The sequence below is a fragment of the Ursus maritimus genome, unplaced genomic scaffold (genome assembly GCF_017311325.1).
Source record: "Ursus maritimus isolate PB19 unplaced genomic scaffold, ASM1731132v1 scaffold_23, whole genome shotgun sequence".
NCBI classification, from domain to species: domain Eukaryota; kingdom Metazoa; phylum Chordata; class Mammalia; order Carnivora; family Ursidae; genus Ursus; species Ursus maritimus.
The window spans coordinates 35287966-35311866 of record NW_024424786.1 but is presented as its reverse complement, the minus strand read 5'-3'; the positions used below and the strand labels follow the sequence as shown (position 1 = coordinate 35311866).

General features: G+C 47.3%; 2 protein-coding genes across 3 annotated transcripts in view; both read right to left on the bottom strand.

Moving 5' to 3' along the window:
* Positions 1–1517, bottom strand: part of DTX4 (deltex E3 ubiquitin ligase 4) — a 33294-nt gene extending 31777 nt beyond the window's left edge. The window contains exon 1 of the mRNA XM_040639138.1: positions 1267–1517. Coding sequence (XP_040495072.1) covers positions 1267–1477 — 211 coding nt within the window. The 5' untranslated portion in view covers positions 1478–1517. The remainder of the gene's footprint in view (positions 1–1266) is intronic.
* A 13406-nt stretch (positions 1518–14923) lies between these two features.
* Positions 14924–23840, bottom strand: FAM111A (FAM111 trypsin like peptidase A). 2 transcript variants are annotated; one of them, XM_008694171.2, is made up of 3 exons: positions 23474–23840; positions 18544–18661; positions 14924–16995 (listed from the first exon to the last, which is right to left on the bottom strand). In XM_008694171.2, exons 2-3 carry the CDS (start codon positions 18622–18624, stop codon positions 15214–15216), a joined length of 1863 nt encoding a protein of 620 aa, XP_008692393.1. In that variant the 5' UTR covers positions 18625–18661; positions 23474–23840; the 3' UTR covers positions 14924–15213. The 2 variants fall into 2 exon arrangements, with proteins under 2 accessions (XP_008692393.1, XP_040495071.1); XM_040639137.1 differs by lacking the exon at positions 23474–23840 and adding an exon at positions 21810–21927.
* Between the last annotated feature and the right edge of the window lie 61 nt (positions 23841–23901).

Here is a 23901-nt window from a genome sequence, read left to right as displayed (position 1 = left end):
CCTTTCCCATGACAATCCTAATTAGCACACAGGATGTGGGGGCTTTCCAAGGAGGCTGGGATGCCCTGCTCAAGCAGCTGTTCTCTGACCCTCTGCGACTCCGCTGGTCATCCTCTCTGGCCCCTCCCCACCACACCTGCTTCTCCAGGCTCCCTGGTCACACTCTTGGGAAAGCCCAGCCAGAATTCCAGAAACAACCTCCCACCGCTGTGAAGAGACTACCGGAGAGGCAGACTTGTCCCAGGTCCTCAGTGAAGCTCAGACACCCCGAGCTGGGCAAAGACAAGCCGCTCTGCCCTGCCAGTGACCCTCCCCCCTGACCTCGGCCCTGCAGGCTTTCTGCCTTGCTCTGACCTGAAAGGCTGGTCAGCAGGGGAGTGGGATTGTGGTGGCCACAGTGGCAACTTGATTCTCATGAAAAGACAGGGGTTTAGTGCTCTGGGAGACCAGAGTGGCCCTCACAGGGGACCGTTTCAGGAGGAAGCTTGGGGACCCTTTCTCCTTAGGAATCTTTCTCCTCCACGGACAAAGGGAGCGGCTTCCTTGCCAGGCATTCCGGAGCCGCGTCCCTCCCCCTCCTCTCCCCATCTGCTCTGGCCTGTTGCTTCGGCGCTTGCAGTGCACGGGCGGCATTGGCCAATGCCACCGCATCCAGGGCCTTCCATGCCCTGGAATCCCCCAGCTCCGGGCTCTCCTCCCAGGGCGACCGCCCTTCCGCTGCTAGAGCACCGCGGATGCCTCCAGGGAAATCCCTCTGCCCTCCCTCCGGGTCCCACGCCGAGGACCCGGCCGTGGGAAGGCATCCCCCACAGAAGGGGCAGAGGCAGTACGGTGGGTGAGGAGGGGGACGTGTGTCAGTCCCAAGGGTGCCTGAGGCAAAGCAGGGTCAGCCGAGGTGTGAGGATGAGAGAAGGAAGCCTTCCCCGGCGGCTGGGATTGCTTATGGGCTGGGCCGGCCCTCGAATTTCTACCTGCGAGAACTTGGGGCCACCCAGCGCGCTTAGAAGGGGCGCGGAAGGGGGGGGTTCTTAGGGGCTCGCCTGAAGCTCCACTGGCATCACCAGAACACTGATACTACTTGCATGGACATTGATTGCTGGGGAATCTTAAGAGGACCGTGGGGAGTAAAGCGCCCCCTGCACAACCATCTCCCGGCGACACGCTGCACGGAGTTGCGGACTGGGTGGGTCCCGGGGGTCTCTCGAGGAGCGAGATCTCAGGGCGGGGAGGGGAGGGGGCGCGGGCGGGGCAGGGGCGCCGGCTCACCCGTGTCCTGGCGGAACTGGTTCATGGACTGCAGGTCGATGATGTAGGGCGCGAGACGGCTGTCCACCTGGCCCAGCACCACGCTGCCCCCCGCGCGGGGGCCGGCGCGGACCACCGCCTCAATGTGGTGGCTCACGGCCGGGCTGTAGGGACGCCAGCGGCCGTGCTCGTTCAGCCATTCCCAGACCACCACGGCCGAGGCCAGGAGCATGGCGAGTCCCGGGCTGCGCTGGCGGCGGCGGCGGCGCTGCGCCGCTTGCCTCCCGGGCCCCGCGCGCCGGTCCTCCTCCGCTTCCTCCTGCGCCGCCGCCCGCGGGCCTCGGCCGCGCCCCCTGCGCCGCGCCCCGCCGCCCCCCGCAGCCTCAGCTCCGGCCCATGGGCCGCTCCCCAGCAGCGCATCCACCGGGGCCCGGACACCCGGGCTGCCCGGCTCCGACCGCGCGCCGCCGCCGCCGCCGCCGGGGTCCGCCGCTGCTGCCGCTGCTCCGTGGGGTCCAGCGGCTTCATGCAAATGCCCGGCTCTCCGCAGACCGGCCCCGCCTTGCAAAGCCCGGGCGGGCGCGTGGCCCGAGCTGGGCGGACGGCGAGGCGAGCCCCGAGCCCTCGCACCAGTTGCGCCTCGGGCTCTGCAGACGCCGGGGTGGGATCTCGCCGCGCGCTCGCGCTCGGGAAGGCACGCCGGGCTCCCCTCCCCGCCCGCCCCTCCCTGCCCACCCTCTGGCCGCGCGGACGCTGTCGCCGCCTCGGCGAGAGCTCCCCCTCCCTGCGGCTCTGCTCAGTCGCCTCCAGAATGAAGCGCCCCTCCCGAGCGGGGCGCTAAGGCAAACTCGCACCTGAGGGGGGTTCCCCCGTCCCCAGGCGCCCAAAAACGACAGGCCATGACACGGCCCAGGGACCACAACTGTCGCCCGCCACCGCTTTGCAGCCTGCCTCCCAGAAATGGAATTTTCTTTCTTTCTTTTTTTAATTCAGCGTGATCGGTGTCCGCAGCGCCGGCTCCGAGACACGCAGGGTCTCCGGCTCGCGCACGCACTCACACTCATACACTCGCACACACGCGCCCGCACCCCCACGCCCTCCTTGCTCGAGCTCCTATTACCTCATCTTCGCCCGCATCCTTAGCTGTCCGTCAGGAGTGCGGAGCCACGCCCCTGAGCGCCGGGCTGGTGCCTCCGAGCTCACGCGCCCCCTGCTGGCCAAGGCGACGCGTGAGGACCAAAGGCCACACACTAGGGCTCGACTCTTAACTCCTGCCGGCGAGACCCAGTGCAAAGGGGTGCCGCAATTTGGTGGATGATGGGTTCATGTCGTCCATGTGGGGCGCAAATGTGTTTTTTCTGACCTGCTTCAACACTAGTATAGTCCGGAAGATACAGGCTAAATCGATTTATTCTGCAGCGTTTCTATATGAACGGAATAATGAGACGCTAGGACAGACACAAGCTAGACTTGGTGGTTTTCGCATGGAAAGTAATCTAGAAGGGCGGATTAACATCAGGACTTTGTGTTAATTTTGCCAGAGAACGCAGACTTCGTTTTGTTGAGGTCGCAATCACACACGTGAATTCATAGGATGAAGAGGATCCAGGATAGGATATAGAAAAATAAAAACAGTGTGTGTGTTAGGGACTGGGATTATGAATCTCTTTGAAATAATCGTTTTCTCTCATAATATCATAAACTTTCTTTGTTGCAGAAGATTTGCTTTCCCACAGCCAACCTTCCTTCTATCATTAGGATTACCCTTATCTTCATCTCTCTGCGCTTGCCTCCCCCCTCACAGGGTTCTAAACACAAAGCAAAAGAAAAATATCAGTTATGTTCTTCTTCCGGCCTCCAAAAAGCACTAGGATTGAGGTTACCTCGGAGCTTTGTTCCTAATGGTGCCCTTGCCCAAAAGTCTCCCTAGCATGACTTCTAGAGATTCCAGTTAGTCTCTCCCAAAGGCCAGCCTTCCAATCCGATTCAATCAACACCTTCATTAAGCATCAAATTTCAGGGTTTGAAGGACAAAAGGGAAAGGAGCCAGGGGGATCTCAATTCATCCTACCAAGAGCCATATTATTCCTATTTGACAAATGTTGAGACTGAGGGAATTTAAGCAATTTGCTCTAGGTTACGTATTTAGCCATAGGGGAAACTGGTATTCAAAACTTAGTTGGACTCTCCCCCACCCACCCCTGCAAAAAAAAAAAAAAAATGCCTATTCCATCCATGACAAGGAGGTGGTTCGGTAAGAAACAAGGTAGGTGGAATGTGAAAGAGGCTCTGTGTGAAAGAAGGGAAGGTAAACATGAGGATAGGGTATTCTGCAAGAACAAAAGTCGAAGTAAAGAAAAGGTAATCTAAAGCGTTATTGAGCTATTTTTATTTCTAGTCATAAGACCAAGAGTATGAAGACTCTGGAAACTTTCTTGTGGTCTGGATAAGTATAGATCCAGAACTATCAGTATTGTTTGAAGGGGATGCTGGAAGTACCGGGAAGAAAACAGAGCCTCACCGGCTCAATCCAGAAATTTGCAAGCAGAAAACGCCTAACCCAGAGGAGAGGGCTACCAGCAAATGTTAGACCAGCCATTTGAAAGGTGAGTAGGAAGTGGGAAGACACTGGCTCTTACTTATGTCCAGCTTCATTCTGTGTCTGGTCTTCTTGTATCTGCTATGTGAAAGATGGCAGTGTATTACAACAGAACAAAAATGCCTAATGACACAAGAGAGGGTTTGTATCTAGCCTGATTCATTTGTAAGAGGAAGTGAATATATAGATGGCATCAACCATCAGTTACGGTTATAAGGTATGTGTATTTTTGATAAGCTATGATGATTTATGATTTATAACAACCCACTTGGCAATCATAATTTATAATTATGTGTCAACAATAATAGTAATGTATTCGTGTATACATTTCTCAGATCTCCCAAGACGATCTAATTTCAAATAATCTGTACCATAAACCCCTGAAAACCTCAGACATTTTATTTTAGTATCCAAACTATGTCTCCCCGATTGCCTCCCGTTCCCAAGTGGCATACTAATCTTTAACCAAGTGAGGTGGCCAATTTGTAATTTGAAGTACAGCAGCTGTAATAAAACCTTACTAATTGAGACTGATTGGAATGAAGCCAGTCCGACTTGTTCAAAGGTATCATCTGATGATACGTCAAAAAGTGTTATCATGACTTAACACTAAGTTGGAATGAAAAAGGCATTCTCTTTTTCTGCGGCATGTTCATAGGCAAAAGTCATTCTTTTCTTCCAGTTACCTATGGCTCTGTATCAAATACCATACAAGTGGCTGAAAACAGCAACAAGCATTTATTTGGCACATGAATCTGCAATTTGGTGAGGGCTTAATGAGGACGGCTAGTCTCTGCTCCACAGGGAGCTCAAGACAGCTGGAGGGATGGCTGGGGGCTGGAATCATGGGCAGGCTTGCTCGTTCCCATCTAGTGCTTGATACTGGCTGTCATCCGGGAATTCAGCTGCGGCTACCTGCCCAACCGCCTACACGTGGCCTATGTTGCTGATTGGCTTCTTCACAGCGTAGAGGTTGGGTTCAAATGAGTATGACCCAATAGGAAGAGCCAGACAGAAGTTGCATTGCCTTCTCTTTAAATTATTTTTAAATAATTATACATTCACAGGTAGTTGTAAGAATTCAGACAGATCCCATGTACCTTTTCCGCCATGTTACCCAAAGGTAACATTTTACAAAACCATACTTAGCAAAGTATCCTACATGGGGTGCCTGGCTGACTCAGTCCGTAGAGTGTTTGACTTGATCTCAGGGTTTTAAGTTCGAGCCCCACGTTGGGTATAGAGATTATTTTAAAATAATAACATTAATAACATCTTTTTAAAAAGTATTATACTGTATCACTACTGATATTGACACAGTCAAGATATAGAATCATCATAATTCTGCTCCTTTATTGATATATCATTGTATCATATATAGACAAAATATAGACTTTGTATACAAGTGTATACAATACACATTTCTGTTACCACGAGGATCCACTGTGTGGCCCTTTTATAGCCACAACCAATCCTCCCCTACCATGCTGTCCTTAACCCCTGGCAATCACTAATAGATGCCCCAATCTATAATTTTGTCATTTTAGGAATGTTATGTAGATGGAATCATAGACTACATAATGTTTGGGGCCTAGTTTTTCCTACTCAGCATAATTCTCTAAAGATTCATCAAGATTGTTGTGCGTATCAAGTTTGTTCCTTTTTATTGTAAATAGCATTGCACGGTACAAGTGTACTGTAGTGCTCGCCCGCTGCAGGACATAGGGTTGTTTCTAGTTTGGGCCCTTATGCATGAAGCTGCTATGAACGTTCGTATACCAGGTTTTGCACAAACATAAAGTTTCCATTTCTTTGTGATAAATGCTCAGGAGTACAATTACAAAGTCCTATGTTTATTTTTTTTTGGCATCTATATATCCTTTTTAATGCAATGTTTGTTCATGCCTTTTGCCATTAATATTTTTTAATGTTGCAGTTTGAGAGTTCTTGATATATATATAACCCTAATAACTCTCTGGTGGATATGTGGTTTGTAAATATTTTCTCTCCATCCGTAGCTTGTCTTTTCACCCTTTTTGTGGGGTCTTTCACAAGCGAATATTTTTAATTTTGAAGAAGTCCAACTTACCGAACTTTCCTTCTATGGTTTCTATTTTCTATGTTAATACTAGGAATTCTTTGGCTAGTCCTAGGATTTGAGTGTTTTCGCCTGGCAGTTTTATGTTTAAAATCTATGATCCATTTTGAGTTAATTTTTGTATGAGAATGAAGTTTAGCTTGAATTTCTTCTTTTTTCCCCTTCTTCCTTCCTTCCTTCCTTCTTTCCTTTCCTCCTTCCTCCCTTTCTTCCTTCCTCCCTTCCTCCCCCCTTCCCTCCTTCCATCCTCTCTTCCTTCCTTTCTTTTTTCTTTTTCCTCTTTCTTTCTTTCTTTCTTTCTTTCTTTCTTTCTTTCTTTCTTTCTTTCTTTTGATGTTCAATTGTTTCAGCACCATTTGTTGAAAAGGCTATCCTCCCTGCTTTGAATTGCTTTTGTATCTTTCTCAAAAATCAGACGGGCATATATATGTGGCTCTGTTTCTGGTTTCTCTGTTCTGTTCCTCTGTTCTCTGTGTGTCTGTCTTTCCACCAGGGCCACAGTGTTGATGAAGAAGCTGTATGATGCCTTGTTATAAACTGGTAGACTGGTTCCTCCTACTTCATTCTTCTCTTTCAAAATTGTTTTAGTTATTCCAGTTCTTTTGATTTCCATATCAATGTTTGAATAATCTTGTCTCTATGCGCAAAATTACTTGCAAAATTATGTGCTGGGATTTTTTTTAAGGAATTGCACTGAAGCTGTATATCAATCATTTCACTATGCTGAGTCTTCAAATCCAGGAACACAATATGCTTGTCCAGTTAGATTTTTGATTTATTTTATTAGTGTTTTGCAGCTTTCAGTAGACATGTGCAGTGCATGTTTTGTTAAACTTATGTCCAAGTATTTTGTTTTGGGAGGAAATGCATGTAAGTGGCATCGTATTTTTCATTTTATTGTCCACATGTTTGTTGCTATGTAGAAATACAAAGGATTTTTGTATGTTTACCTGGTATCTTGTGACCTTATATGAGTCCAAGTGTCGGTCTAGGAGCTTTTTTGCAGATTACTTGGAATTCACTGTCTGAAAATGGGACTATTTTATTTCCTCCTTTCTGACCTTTTTGCTTTTTGTTTCTCTTTCTTACCATATTATAATTCTTTTTTTTTTTAAGATTTTATTTATTTACTTGACAGAGAGAGAGACAGCCAACGAGAGAGGGAACACAAGCAGGGGGAGTGGGAAAGGAAGAAGCAGCCTCCCAGTGGAGGAGCCTAATGTGGGGCTTGATCCCAGAACGCCAGGATCAAGCCCTGAGCCAAAGGCAGCCGCTTAACAACTGAGCCACCCAGGTGTCCCCCTTTCTTACCATATTATAATTCTTAAGAATTTCCAGTGCTATGTTGAATATGGTGGTGAGAATGAGCACTCTTGCACCTTGTTCCTGATCGTAGGGATATAGCATTTAGTTTTTCATTGTTAAATATGATATCAGGTGTAGTTGTTTCTTTCTTTTTTCTTTCTTTTTTAAGGGGGGGGCAGAGGGGGAGAGAGAGAATCTTAAGCAGACTCCACAGCCAGTGTGGAGCTTGCTGTGGGGCTCAGTCTCATGACCATAAGATCACAAACTGAGCCAAAATCAAGGGTCCCATGATTAACCAGTTAAGCCACCCAGACACCCCACTAGTTGTTTATTTCAAGTGTTCTTTATCAGGTTGAAGAAGTTCTCCTCTATCCCTCTTTTTCTAAGAGGTTTTTTTTGGTCACGAACATTGACTGAGTTTTGTCAGATTTTTTTTTCTGCATCGATTGATATGTTCATGTCACTTTTCTTCCTTGGTCTGTTAATATGGTAGATTGCATCGATTGGTTTTCAAATATTGAACCAGATTTATAGCCTTGAAATAAACTCCACTTAGTCATGGTGAGTAATGCTTTAATATATTGCTGGATTTTAACTGTTAATATTTTGAGGCTTTTGGGGCATAAAATTATGAAAGGTATTGGTTTATAGTTCTCTCTCTCTCTCTCTCATCTTTGTATGGTTTTGATATCAGGATAATACCAGCTTTACAAAATGAAGCATTCCACCCTCTTCTACTTTCTGGAAAAGGTTGTATATATTGGTGTTAATTCTTCTTTAAAAGTTTGGTAGAATTCGGGGCTGCTGGGTGGCTCAGTTGTTAAGCGTCTGCCTTCGGCTCAGGGCGTGATCCCAGGGACCTGGGATCGAGCCCCGCATCAAGCCCTGCATCGAGCCCCGCATTGGGCTCCCTGCTCTGCTGGGAGCCTGCTTCTTCCTCTCCCACTCCCCCTGCTTGTGTTCCCTCTCTCACTGGCAGTCTCTCTCTCTGTCAAATAAATAAATAAGATCTTAAAAATAAAAAAAAATAAAATAAAAGTTTGGTAGAATTCTGTAGTTCATTAGTAAACTGTATTGTGTTTTAAATTTCAATTGTTCATTGCTGGTGTATAAGAAACCACATAGTAACTGTGTACACACAGTGATAACAATGTTACTATTGCTTATTAGCTCTAGGAGATTTTGTTGTTGATGATTCTTTGGGATTTTATACATAGTACATAGACAATCATTGTCATCTGTGAATAAAGATAATTTTATTTCTTTCTTTCCAATTAGTACCACTTTTGCATCCTTTTCTTGTCAAATTGCATTGGGTAGGACTTCCGGGTGATGCTGAAGGGGTGAGAGCAGACATCCTGGCCTTGTTTCTGATCTTAGCAGGAAGCATCAAGTTTCTCACCATGAAGTATGTTAGCTGTAGGTTTTTGTAGATGTTCTTTATCAACCTGAAGAAGTTCCCCCACTATTCCTAGTTTGCTGAGAGTTTTTACAAATGGGTATTGGAATTTGTCAAATGCGTTTTCTGAATCTATTGATATGATCATATCATTTTTCTTCTTTACCCTGCTGATGTCATTACATCAATGATCAATTAATTTTTTAAGGTTGAACCAGCCTTGCGTGTCTGGAATAAATCTCTCTCCTCTGCTGATTTTAATCTGTATTTTTTCACTGTAGGAAACCATAACCATGAACGTAACAGTTTTCTGACTTCTGTGGATCTTTTATAAAATGAGTGAACCTAAAGGTGGTCTTTGTGACCCTCCTGAACTTGCGCCCTGTCGCAGTCTTGGCCAACAGGGAGCTCAGAAGCTAACAGGGCCAGTTAGGGATGCCCTACATTTGCCCTTTGCCATGTAATTTAACATATTCACAGGGTCCAGGAATTGGGATGTGCCGTCTTCGTAGGGATGCTCTCCACATTGCCCACTCAACTCACTTGTCATCTTTCGTCCTGCTCATACTCTGTGCTGGGTGTCCCACTTTCATCTTCCAAGAGACACTTTCTGGCCACACCTGACATTACGACTTGGGAAATCTCAGGGAACTCACCACATAATGGACCGTTCTGGATGCATGGTCACTTGATGTCTCAAGATCAGATGTTCCCCTGTTAACAGGGCCCAGTAGTACACCAGGAGTTGCTATGCAAAAGGCGTACAATTCTCCACTGCAAATGACATGATCTTGCTGCAAAACCCCAGGCGTCTATCTTGTGATTCTCCCCCTTGGGTTTGCCATAAACTCCATGTGGTATCTTTGCCCTCATCTGACACTTGTAACGTCACAGGTTCAGCTAGGCTGCACCGTCCAAGTTCCAGCACTGTTTGTTTTTTCACCGTAGCCAAGGTCTGCAGAACCCTTTACTAATCAGAGCTTCATGGAAAGCCTGCCTGTCACCCTTGTAAATGGGCTAAGGCGGTACAGGGAGGTATGGAATATGCTCCCTTCAGAAACCCAAGAGGCAGTGTACCCCCTTCTTCATAGCGAGGTACACGAGATTCAATAACTTATCTCTTGCTTTGGATGAGATGTCCTGGCACAGCCCTGATTTAGTGGGCTGCTGATTCTTCGTAGACTTGATCTCCTATCATTTGAAATGTGTGTCTACCATGACCTCTAAATGTACTGGCTACTTCTTGCTCATCTGGCCTGAGTAGCATGATGTCATTGACAGAGTGGATTGATGTGATGGTCTGCAGGAAGTATAAATAGCCCAGACTTTTTCTATCTATATTGTATCAAAAGAGGAGAGTGTTAGTATAGTCTTGGGCGAAACTAAAAAAGTATATAGTGTCATCTGTTCCATGTGAGTTGAACTGCTTATGGATCCCCTTTTCTGATAGTGACAGAAAAGAACACATTAATCCAGTCAATGGCCACACACCGTGTACCTGGGGCAGTGCCAATTTCCTCTAGCACTGTGATATCACAGATCTGGCACACCGGCCTACCCCTTGGTTTGACTTTGCAGAAGTCAACGGCTGTTCTTTAGACTTACTATTTTTCTGCAGGGGTCAACTAACAAATTAAATGTATATATGACAGGGGCCACTTTTCCTATATTCTTTAGATCCTTAAGGACTACACTCTATATTCATGCCCTCCCCCGCTGAAGTCAATGAAAAATGGGGGCGGAGTTCTCTAAGGACTCTAGTGCTGATGAGATAAAAACTGGACTTCAGGATTTGAAAAGGGGACATGGGGCATTAAGAAACATCCCTAGCTCTCGGTGGGGACTAAATTCTGGAAGTGGAGCAGACCAGAGGTCGACAGAGCCTTCTGTGCCTCAGTCTCTTCTCAGTTTTGTGCCCGATTGAATGAAGATGATCTGATTGCATTCTGTCGGAAGATAGGGAGACTCCCTCCCCGGGAGGAAAACCACAATATCCCGGTGTTGATGCAGGTGATAAAGCAATTGCCACTTTTTCATGTAAACTGCAAGAAGCCAGAGAAAGGCTGGGGGAGGCCCTGAGTATACATACCATTTGTATTTGACTAGCAAGGCCTTTGGATCCTTCCTTTGTTAGTAAATGAGTCTGAGTCGAACTGCCCTAAGGAGGAGCTGCCAGGTGAAAGAGACAGCCTCAGGTCCGGAAGTCAGTTTCAACAGGGCTTAGCAACAGGTCAATGGCTGCCTTCGCTTAGAAGGGGTGCGCTACTAGCTGCGTCCAGCAGGTGGCGATGTTGCACCAGGAACCGGCCTCTCTGCGCGCTCCAGCGGGCTTTCCGTAGTTAACCAAAACTGGGATTTTCCTTTCTTCTTTGGAAATTCTGGACTCGTCAAAGGGGGCAGAGAAATGGTTTGGGGACAAGCTACATGTCCAACATGAAACAGTTCCTTATCAACTCCCCAACAGCAATCCATTGAATCCACCCAAAAAAACATCCACAGTAACGCTTCAGTTTTCCTTCCCCACCTCAGTCTTGCCTAAGCCCCATTACTTGGTTCAGAGGGCCTTTCCTCCCATTCCAGTGCAATGCAAATCAAGGGCTCCATGGAGGAGCCCTGGGAAGTTCAGGGTGGTGCGGTAGGTTTATGGAGGGTGGAAAGAGAGGGCAGGGGAGGAGAGAACACAGAGTTGTCAGTCTCAGGGGTCAGCACCGAAGCCCCAGAAATAGTTCCACTCCGAGTACCTCTCGGTGTCTGGTGAGCGTCAAGGCCCAGGGACCCCTTTGTGCCCCTACACAAGCTGCTTCAGCGCCACCCCTCACCCCTGTGCCCCAAACCTTTTCCTCTTCTGGGAAAAGGTAGTTTCATGATTTGGCCGCAAGTTTGGGTCCTTCCTCCTGTATTTACAGAAGTGTGTATGGCCTTTGGTCCCCTTTGGGGACAGGGTGATGTCAGCTTCATCTCTAATTGTCTTTCTCCAAAAGCAGCTTTGAGGTTTTGGTAGAGAGGAGAGAGGGCATCAGAGGTGAGGAGAGAGAGGAAATGCTTTTATTTTTGGTTTTGAGTAGCTGGGGGTGGTTTGGGGTGGACCAAATGAACTTTCAATGTTTCGGTTGTCCCAAAGCAAGTTCTAGTGAGCATTGTGGACAGAGTCAAGAAGTTTAGTGGAGGCCGGGAAGGGGCTGGAGAGGACTGGGGCTTGGCGAACAAGTGACAAGTGGCTCCTACGTGAGGGAGAGGTGGACCCAAAGGAGGCACTGGTTCGAAGATGGGCTGCAGCCCGGAGGGAGCCTGATCTGCTCGGTGGTCTTTCTCCCGTTCCTTTGGCCCATCACCCCCAACTGTCCCATCCCAGGCTTTTCAGATCTGCACATCTTCCTTCTCTTCTTCTGCTTCTTCTCCTCCACCCCTCACCCCACGGCTTTCTTTCTAGGCTGTGTTCAACCTCGCTCTCTTTTCCCTGGTAAGGACCCCAGTCATTGGATTTAGGGTGGGCCCTAAATCCAGGATGGTCTCATCTAGAGATCCTCAATCTAACTACATCTGCAGACTCTATTTCCCAAAATTCACAGCCATATTCACAGGTACTGATGATGAGGTTGTGGAATACAGGTGAGGTTCAGTGGGGTGGAGTCCGGAGCCGACGACCAAGAAAGAATTCTTGAGACGTCTTTGGTGCAAAATTGGTGGTTTATGAAAGCACGGGGACGGGACCTGTGGGCAGAAAGAGCTGCTGCCCCCGGGGTTGTGAGAGGTGGCTGATTATATACCATGGGGTTGGGGGAGGTGAGGAAAAAGGGAGGCTGAGAAAGCACTTTCATATGTCAAAGAAGACTCGCAGGACACTGGAGGCCCCACCACCATCAAGCCAAGGCTGTTTACACTATCACTGTGTCCTTATCAATGAGCTGCAGGTACCTTCATCTGTCAAAGAAGACTCGCAGGATATTGGAGGCCCTGCTATTGTCAAGCCAAGGCTGTTTACACTATCACTGTGTCCCTATCAATGAGCTGCAGGTCCTTTCCTTAGTTTTAGGGCAGTTTTAGTGCCCAGGAATGTTGCATACATGGGGGGGGGGGCGGTGCAGGGTGTCAGCTTCTGCTCTGTCTTCAGCCAGCCTTCTGTTCCCTCATCACTAATGGTTAGGACTTGACATATCTTTTTGGGAAACAGTTCAGGCCGCTACAACCTTTAACTTCTTCTGTTATGTTACCTAAATATCAATATATTTCTTCCCATGAAAGAGTCCTGGTTAATATTTCCCTAGGTTTCTGGACTCCTCTCTCCCTTTCAGAAGTTCAGAGCCCAAAAGTCTTATAAAGGTAATTCAGTGGCTTTATTCTCCCGACAGAATCCAGACTGATACTGTAAGTATGTACACATCCAAGACAGCCTGCATTTCATGAATAAATCCCATCATCCCCAAAAGAATACCAGGCATGCCAACACTATTAGGAGGCCTACAGTCCAAAAAACAAAAACAAAACAAACAAACAAAAAAACCCCCACAAAACCCTGACACCACAAAATGCTAGTGAGGATGTGAAGCATTCACTGTTGCTGGGAAGGGAAAATGGTACAGCCACGCTGGAAAACAGTCTGGCAGATTCTTACAGAGTTAAACACAATCTTACCATACAGTCCAGTGATCACAATCAGGTATTTACCCAACTGAATTGGAAACTCAGGTTCACACACACGTCTGTACACAAATACTTACAGCAGCTTTATTCATAATCACCAAACACTGAAGCAGCTAAGATATGTTCCAAAAGGTGAATACAAGAGAATATTGTTCAATAGCAAGAATAAATGAGCTCTCAACCCACAACAAAATGCAGCACAACCTTAGTTGAATATTGCTAAGCGAAAGAAGTCAAGCTGAAAAGTCTCCAGACTGTATGATTCCACCCCGGTGCCATTCTGGAAAAAGGCAAAACTATAAAGACAGTCAAAGGATCCCTGGGTCCCAGGGGTGCAGGGGAGAGGGAGGGAGAAGCAGGTGAAGCACAGGGGGCTTTTAGGGTGGTGAAAGAATTCTGTACAATATTGTGATGGTGGAGACATGACATTGTGCCCTTGGTAAGACCCACAGAACTCACAGCATGGACAGTGACCCTGGATATATGCAAATTTTAAAAAAGATGTATTCATTTATTTATTTTGAGAGAGAGACAGCATGAGCAGGGGGAGAGGCAGAGGGAGAAGGAGAGAATCCTCAAGCTGACTCTGCACTGAGCACAGAGCCAGATGCAGGGCTCAATCCTGAGACCCTGCGGCCACAACGTGCGCCAAAATCAAGAGTTGGTCGCTTTGCCAACAGGGCCACCCAGGTGCCCCAATATATGCAAATTGTAGATGTCACTTAGGTTGAGAGGTGAAAGAGCGGAGACGGTGACAAGAGAACCTAACTGCCCTGCAAATGGACAAAACACCTCACTGAAGGGCACAGAAGAACAGGTGCTGACCCCCGTCACTTTGGGAGTGAGTCTGTAAGACTAGAGGCAAGAGAGACGGTACACGCACGCTGCACTGTAGTTGACCGTGTTATTTCGCGCCCCGGGAAGGTGAACAATGCTGATGCCGCTTTGCATGAATACCGAATTAAACAATTAAGAGGGAGGGGGATGTTCAGAGCCCAGTTTCTCACTGTTGGACTGGGAGTTCACCGATGAGCAAGGGAGGCGGCGAAAATGACCCACGTGGGACTGGACTGCAGCGGGAGACATTGGGAAGCATGTCCAACTTCTTATACATCCAGACAGTTACATGTAGGAATGTTTGTAGATACACGTATATGCAGTAGCCTCCCCCTTATCTGCGGGGTATACATTCCAAGACCCCTAGGGGATGCCTGAAAGCGATATATACTGTTTTTTCCTCTACACACAGACCTATGATGAAGTTTAATGTATAAATGAGGCACAGTGAGAGATCAGCAATACCTAATAAGATAGAACAATTATAGCAATATACTGGAATAAAAGCTATGTGAATGCCGTCTCTCTCCCTCTCTCAAAATACCTTATTGTACCACTCTTCCTTCTTGTTATGATGTGAGATGGTAAAGCCCACCTGATGTTCCATAAACGAGTGAAGCCATATGATAATTGTCTTTCTCTGCTTGACTTATTTCACTTAGCATTATCTCCTCCAGTCCCGTTCATGTTGCTGCAAATGTTGGGTAATCGTTCTTTTTGATGGCTGAGTAATATTCCATGGTATATATGGACCACATCTTCTTAATCCAGTCATCTGTTGAAGGGCATCTCAGCTCCTTCCACAATTTAGCTATTGTGGACAATGCTGCTATGAACAATGGGGTGCATATGGCCCTTCTCTTCACTACGTCTGCATTGCTTGACTTTAAAAAGGGGTTCACAGCCCACCTGTTAGGATTACAGTCTTCATGTGTTTCGAGAAGTAGTGCATTGGAAGTTCTCTATAACAGTAATTTTTTAAATGAAAGTACCATTTTGGAATTTAGGAAAGGAACGCGTTGCCTATGGAATACCAACCCCAGGGGTAATCCCCTTGAAGCGAGTAAATAAGCTGAATTCTCACCATCCTCAATACTCATCACTCATCATTTCCACATCCTGCTGATTTATGCATTCTTCTGTATATGGCTGATTCATACGCACTTCTGTATACGACTGATTCATACATGCTTCTGTAAACCACTGTCCATGGTTCTGCTTCATATCAAGGAGGATGGATTCCATAGTACAGCCAAACTCGATGATATGAGAGAACCCAATTTGGTATTTGTAAGTGAAGCCAGCGGTATGCATGGCTACCAATGAACCTTTTGCATCAAACACTGGGGAACCAGAAGCCCCAAAGTAAAAGGAGGTGTCATAGGTAATCACATCGGGATTGTGAGCTATGTCCTGGAAGCTTCTTTGAGTGTACATATGGATATACTGCATATCGTCACTGCTACCCCCACCCCCTCTAGCCTGAGGATGTTCCTGAACTTTCCCTGCTCGCTGCTCCAGAGGGATCACAGTACAAGCATCACTAGACTTTGCCTCTCCATACGGGTGGCCGATGATATATATCAGCCCGCTAAGGGGGGCGGGGGCAATCCTATGATAGAGTCCCGAAGGTACTTGCTGTCCGTTGGCCTTCAGTTGCAGAACGGCATAATCGAGGGTTGTATTGGACACCATAAACCAAGGCTCAGTAAAAAAGCAGTTCTCTTCTTTCTCGGGGGGCCCTTCGTAACTAAACGTCACCCTTACGCACTGACCAATTATGTCTGCCCACTTACTTGGGTCTATTCCTTCTCCCACGATGTCATTTACTACGTGCCGACAAGTTAAAATGAACAGCCTATCAAAAACAAAGCAGGTGGCAGAACCCCTGTTTCCATTGTTGTCCCATGACAGGTACCCAACGGAGTCACTGAGATGAGAAAGAAGTTTGTGCATTTTAACTGGGGTAGAGTTTTTTGTCAGTTTCCCGAACTGTACTTTATGCAATTGAAATAATGAAGCCTTGTTCTTTTTATTTTCCAATTTTTTCTTGAAGGTATCTCTGAATTTTTCACTTTCTCTCTTCAAACTGGGGTACTGAGCCACAATTTCTTCTCTCAACACACTGGTGTTTCTTTCCTCTGACTCCAAATTCTGAGCAGCAGCTGCTGCAGAGCCCGTTCTCGTCTCAACCTCAACCTCAAAGAGCTTACCTTCTAGGTTGTCAACAGTCTGAGAGCTTTCTAGAATGGAGTCATGGTTTTTGATGAGTCTCCAGTCCTCTTTCTCCAGAAAGGGGAGAAACCTGCCATCCTTGCACACAGCGTCCTTAATGGTTTCTCCTTTGAAAGCGTAGACACAGAGTTTGCACCCTTCTTTGTGAAGATGACTGCACGTAACTATCTTTTTCTTTCTCTTCCCAATCGCGTGAATATAAAATTTGACACAGTCAGGGGACGCCTTGTCATGCCGGCCAAATACCGGGTTCTCCTCTTTCTGCCTGCTTCGACTCTGGGCAAATGTGATCAGCACGTGGCAGCTTTCAGGAAAGCAACTGAGGGGCATTCCAAGATTTAGGTACCCTTCAATTCCTTCCGTGCCAAGCACCAGCATTTCTTTGCCCTGCTGAGTTTTAATTTCCTTCTTGACGGCCTTGAGAGTGTTGAGTGCTGCGTATAGGCTATCCCCTTCACTATGTGTGAGCACGTGTTTCCTGGCGTTCACAGCCAAGGTGATGTAAATTGTCTTGTTACGGGGCACGGTCTGGTGTTTGGGTCCTTGAGCCTGGGTGTTTGTTATATCTTTTGGACCTTTTTTAGAGCCCATCTTCATTTGAGGAATATTGGAATTATTCTCTTCGTTTTTATTGACCTAAAAATAAATGTTAAATGCTTTAAAACTCTGAATACAACCTTACACAAGGAGGATTCATCAAATAGCAGAAATCCCCTGAAAAACTAGGAGCATTTGATTTCTATGCCTGAATGAGACATTTTTCCCAAGTCACATTCATCATGGCACTGGCGTGGACAGACACGAGTTCACAGAGCGGCAAGGTCGCTTGCTGGTCATGGAAATAACAAGGCAGGATGGTTGTAAAGATTCAGTGTGACGTCATGGGTGACAAAACCTAGCACGATGACTGGCACATTAACAGATTAACTTTTATTTCCCTTCTTTGTAATGGTGCTAATATTCTGGATCAAAAAAAAAAAAAAAGGAACATAACGCAGTATAAGTTCACTCTGGGCACGACATAACAAACTCTCAAAGAATATCGCTTCAGCCCAGTGTTGTCAGAAACATCCTTGTTGGAAGGCTATAATGGATTTCCAACTATTCAGAAGATTCTGGGGCAGACACAGACATTTTTAAATAAGGGAACCGGGTCGTACATGGTTATTCGCTGGCTCTATCACGAAGCAGGACAAAGAGAAGCATAACTAGGTTTGTCTCGGTTTCCCTAGATACTTGGATAGTCTAGTGACAACCAGAGGAAAGAAAACAAACGAAAGCTTTTATGCTGCTTCCTCAAATTCTCCAAATGCTCAGCCCACTTCTTGATAAATGCAAGGAGCATTTCAGACTCAGGAAAGAATATGAGGGTTTGATATGATAACACAGCCCCTTTATTAGAAAGAGCCCTGACTTAATGTCAGTAAATGTAAGTGCAAGTCTTCCCTCCACTTCTGCCTCAAGCAAGGAGTCATTTCTCTCTCCGCATAAATAGACTGAGGATAATAAATCCTCCCTCCCTGCCTAATAAGGTTATGATCAGGATGATTATTTTAAAATTTGTTTCATAAACTAGAAAGCACGGTACAAATGTAGGTTATTACTGTGGTCAAACAGATTAGCCACATTTGGGAGAGTAGATATTTTCATGCGACGAAATAGTATCGATTTTTTTATTCCATAGTTGACTGTAACACATTGTAGTAGATTTGTTGTTGTTGTTGTTCAGGAAGTGTTACAATAGCTTGTTATTGCAGGCTGCTTTGATGTGGCCAAGATTTGCATTAAAACTATTAGAACTAGAAAATAGGACAAAATGGATGAGAAAGATATTAACTTAATATCCTCAACCTACAAGGAGGTAGTTTCTTTCTTTTTTTTTTTTTTTAACATTTTATTTATTTATTTGACACAGAGACAGCCAGTGAGAGAGACAGCCAGTGAGAGAGAGACAGGCAGGGGGAGTGGGAGAGGAAGAGGCAGGTTCCCAGCGGAAGAGCCTGACGTGGGCCTCGATCCCAGGACTCCAGGATCACGCCCCGAGCCGAAGGCAGACACCCAACGACTGAGCCACCCAGGCGCCCCAAGGAGGTAGTTTCTTGGCAGAAAGCGCTGTGACACCCAGTGTCCAGGAGGGCTATGTCTCATATTGGCATATTCCATAAATGGTATTTACAAACATACCTGGGGGAAATAGTGCTCGATTTTCATATTACTCTTCTCATCAAATGCGATCTTCTGTGACCTGCGCTTCTTAGGGCTCATGATGGCTTGAAGATGAAGACACAGTTCCGCCGAAGCACTAATTCCAAAAAGGTTCAAGTTAGAGTGGTATTCTCAGAGCTATGTTAATTGTAGAGGATAACACTGATGGGCACCCCACATCCCCCCCTTCCCCTTCACCTCTAGCGTCCCTCTCTTCAGAGACGTTCACTTAGCAAGTAGGGAGTTTACCCAACAACTACAATCACCCCGCAGATAAAAGCTCCCTTTTATAGAGCACTGCCTGTCAGGTACTAACGTCAATACTTGACAGAAATTATCTCCAATTGCCAATTCCCCCAGAAACCATGCAAAGCTGGTATTTTTGCTTTTTGCAGATGAAGAAACTGTAGCTCAGAGAAGGCAGGTGACCCTCAAGGCCAGAGCCCTGGGGCAGAGCTGGAATTCAAATGCAGAAGGGTTTGTGGTGTGAGAATTCAAAACTGTGCGCTAGTTACACTGACGTTAACCCCGGTTAAGGTGGACACGGCACAGGGACGGCGTAATTAGAGGGGAATGGAGGGGAAAAGAACCGCAAAGACAAAATAATCTTGGAATGAGAGTCTGCCTGGGAAGATAGTCAGGAAGTTTAGTTGCTTCTTGGTTTTTTTTTTTTTTGTTTAAAGGGATATTTTTCCTTCTGTCTTTCCTCTGATGTCTGCCCAGAACAGAATGAACAACGTAGATAAAACAGAGAAATCTTCACTAGCAGTAAATAGAACAAAAGCCATGGAGGGCAGCAGCTCTCTTGTTTTCAGATCTCAACATGTACCACGATGCCTGGCATGTAGCGAGCTCTCGATAAAGACTCATTTGTGGGGCGTCTGGGTGGCTCAGTTGGTTAAGAGTCTGCCTTTGGCTCAGGTCATGATCTCAGGGTCCTGGGATCTAGTCCTGCATTGTCTGCTTCTCCCTCTCCTGTTCCCCTTGCTTGTACCCTCTCTCTCTCCCTCTGTCAAATAAATAAACAAAATAAAAAAAAAAGACACATTTGTAAAGATCCAACGAAGGAATGGAGTATGCACGTGAGATGCTACGACCTCTCCTAAGTGCTTTTTAAATAAATTACCTCATTTAATTCTTCCAACTCTGCATGATCGGTATTCTTAGTTCCATTTTACTAATAAAAAACTTGAGCATCCAGAGAGATTATAAACTATTTACTCAAGGTCACAGAGCTCCAGAGAGTATACTTTTGATTATGAACATTTTCAAATAAGAACAACAACAAAAAGAGGAGAATGACTCTGCGTATGCCTATCACATGGAGTTAATGATTGTTCATTTTGTGATAAATTTCCATCACCTTTTTATTTTCCTAGATTATTTTACACTTAGATACATCGTGACATTTTATCCCTAATTATCTCTTTCCAGCTCTACAAATTAAGCACTTTTTCTCGCATAATCACAACACTGATTTATTTGGACGAAGACCCACTTGAGGTCCACAGGTTGTCTTTCATGATGATGTCTCTTAAGTCTCTTTCATTCTAGAAAAAACCCTGATTTATTGACGAGCACAGAGAAGTTGTCTGCAGAACGTTCACCTCCTGGGCTGCTTCTTCATGTTGTTAGCTTACACTCTAGCCCATCTGTTTCCTGTCCAGGGCAAGTTCTCGAAAGACTATGACTATTCTAAACATCTCACTGTGGAGCGGGACCTGTGGCTTCATTCCTCACTGGTAACGAGCTACACAGGAAAGTCCGGCGTCTCTGAGCCTAACTCTCCTGTTTGTAAAATGAGCAGTGAGTCTAAGTGAGGTACAGAATCTGCAGGTGCTGCATCCGTGTGAATTTTTATAAGACCACCTGGGTTCCAACGTCAGATTACCATTTACTGGCTGCCTGACCTTGGGCGTGTTAAGGAACCGCTGTCTATCTCATTGTCCACAGCCCCAGGATGGGAGGAGCGGTAGAATCCGACTCCCTCGTGAAGATTAAGAAATACAACGCATGAAAAGCCTTTATTACCACGCCTGGCACATAACAGATTGCCCAGTAAATATTACTACTATTACTATTAGTCAATATCGATACTTTTTTTTTCTTTTTTTAAGAGATTTTATTTATTTATTCGACAGAGATAGAGACAGCCAGCGAGAGAGGGAACACAAGCAGGGGGAGTGGGAGAGGAAGAAGCAGGCTCATAGCAGAAGAGCCTGATGTGGGGCTCGATCCCATAACGCCGGGATCATGCCCTGAGCCGAAGGCAGACGCTTAACCGCTGTGCCCCCCAGGAGCCCCCACAGGGATACTTTTTAAAGGCAGAGAACCTGGGGAAACAGAAATAGATACCTATCCCTGGGCTGTGTTGTAAGATCCTTGAAGGCAAGAACTTACTGCCCAACAATTAAGAGAATCTGGGGTTTCAGTGTGTCCCTTGATGATGACCCAATCTTAGGGGGCTGAGAGAGAACCCAGGAGATTTAGGAGTGATTATTATATGGAGCAAAAAAGGACTATGAAATGGACTGAAAGAAATGTGAATTTTGCACTACACTGGGATGAACTCGAGCATTCACAGTGGAAAGGGGCAAGAGATTAAGAAAACACCCCAACATTCCCCCCTCCTCAGCATCATTTCCAGTATCCAGCGTGAACCACCTCATAGCAAATGTGAACTGTCCTTAGCGAGGTATCCTACCTACTCCAGCTCTCAGAGTTGGAGAAGGCTCTGCTGAAGGGCTTGCCCTATGTCCTCCCGTAAGGAGATAAAGAAGCACAGCCTGTCCTTGGTCCCTTTCCTGCCCACCACAGGCTCTCCCTTGGAATTCCTCCCGCACTCATCTCTCTCTTCCTCTCTTCCTCTCTCCCTCCCCCACCCTCCCTCTCCTTCTCCCCCTTCTAGCTCTTCCCCGCCCCTTTCTCCCTCACTCCTCCCCTTCCTCTCTTCCTCTTTTCCCTCCTCTCTCCCTCTTCTCCCGCCTCCCCTCTCCCTCTTCTCCCCCTCCTCTCCGGAGCAAGTGGGCAGAAGAGAGCCAGACTGTAGGAGAGGGATCGGGTCTTGGCTGACCTAGGCCTCCAGCAAGGCCGCCACCCCGCTCCCCCAAGTACAGGGCCTGACAAGCAGCACCGCGGAAACCAAAGCCGGGCCTTCTGGGCCCCGCGGGTGGGCGGCGCTGTCCCGCCCAGGCCGGCAGACCCCGGCCCCTCCGCCCCAGCCCCTCCGGCTCCCGCGCGCTCACCCACTCCTCGCCCGCCGCCAGCACCCGGGACTTGAATCCAGCGCCCAGCCGAGGTCGGTGCTTATTGGAGGAAGCCGCGGCCTCTGAGCCCGAGCGCGAAGCCGGCCTGGGAGGGGCGTCCCTGCAAGCTGGGCGGGCGGAGGAGAGCGCGATCGCGAGCGGGAGCGGGGGCGGAGCGCGAGGCCCCGGCGGAGGTTCGAGAAGGTGCCCCGCCCTTTGCGATCCGGGGCTCGGCGGGCTCTTGGGTTCCTTCCACTTTCACATCTGCCCGGCCTCTAACCGCCTCAGCCTCCGCCTCCACACACCTCTCCCCTCCGCCAGCCCTGGGTCTTCGCTTCTTTGGACACCCTGGGAAGCGGGCCTGGCTGTTGGGGGTCTCCGGAATAAAGTATTAGCGTATTTGTCTCCGTCCCTCCAGCCCGAAACAAAACCTTCCCAACGCCTTCCGTCCCCACGGCCGGTTTGAGAAACAGACACGGGAGTCTACACAAGGTGTCTCCCACACAAGGACAGACACAACTGACGAGGGTAGAGACCAGCTGCTGTATTGCTAAGAAGGCGGATCTTTGTCAAATATAGACCTGGTCAAATTTTGGCCAGATAATCAAAAGAAAGGATTCCTTAAAAGATTTCTTTGCTCTCAAGGGCAAAATAAACTCAGCACTTGGGGTAGGCAACGAAAAGAAGCTAGGGCAGAACCGCCTCACGCAAGATCCACTTTTCCCCACCTTTGGGTTCAGAAAGCACCGGCGAGAAAGTTCAGGGGACCTCAGAGGGACACACTGATCTGGAGTTGTGGCGGCAGAAACTGACTAGGTGGTGCGAGGCCTCCAAAGATGTCAAATGCTGGCTCCCAGAAATCTGGACAGAACCCTCTGTTGATAAAACAAAGCTAAGCCTGCTGCTCCTTGAGGTCGTGGGGAGCAGAATCTTGGTCGTGTCTCAGAAAGGGGAGAGCAAGGTTGGGCTCTTTACTGCGATTTCGAAGTCTGGTTTAAGTCGGCTCTTGAATGTGGAGGATTGGTTAGGATAGGGGAAGCACTGGGGGATAGTTTGGGATTGGTGGATGACAGGCAAGGATTTTCAAGGTTTGGGATGGAAACTGTACTTTGATATTTTCAACTGAAGAGTGCTTGGGTCTTTGAGGCAAACGTTTCCTGGGACAGTAAATTGATGTTGATGAAAAGAGTAGATAAGTCGTATTAATGTAGTTAGCAAGCTGTGCGAATGTAGATGGCTTCAGCGCTCTTAATGATGAACGTGCCATTTGTCACTTAGAGTATTGACTATTTTATCTTGGAAAGAAGCTCACTCAGGAAAACACATTTGACATGATCTGTTTGCTGCACACAGAATTCAGACACAGGCTGATCCTCTAAGGAAACAGTTGCATAAAGTTAACGTTGGGTCTTCAAAAACACATCAGTTTTTAAAATCAGAACCTGCTCTCCCCTTGGGCACTGCAAAAGAAATATGCATCCTTTTATTTTACTCTGTTCTAAGTTTCCAGGCACAGACCTCAGTCCTTTCTGAAAACAACGGTATCCCGGTGTACGCTTTCTTCTGCCCCCCTTCCCCCAGGCTCAGGTTTTTCCGCTTCGTGTCCCTGTCGATAAATTTTCTCTAAACTCTAAGTCAGCTCTAGGACGAAAGGAGTAACTCACCGAAGAGAAGAATTCGTCCCAAACCTAGCCGTCACTCGCCTGCACTCGCGACTCCGGGGGGATCTTTGCCTCCAGCCAGGAATTCGCCTGTCCGCGCACCTGACCCGAGGAAGGAGAGATCCTGAGTCGCTTTGCTCTCATTGGACGGCTGCTCTCCTACCGCGGAAGCCGATTGGTCGCGCTCCAGCGGCCAAGTAGAGCGCGGGAAAGGGAGAGGGCACACCCTCGCGCGGCAAAGGGCACAGAACCCCAGTTAGGAATCGGGGCTGCGGGAGTCCGCGCACCCGCCCTCCCTAAGCGTTCGTAGTCGCGGCGAGCAGGACCTGCCTCACTATGCTGCTCACTGCAATCACTGTCTGCTTCATTTCCCTCCTTCCCCTAGTCCTGAGTCCCCGAGACAGTCCCCGTCGGGGGGGGGGGGGGGGGGG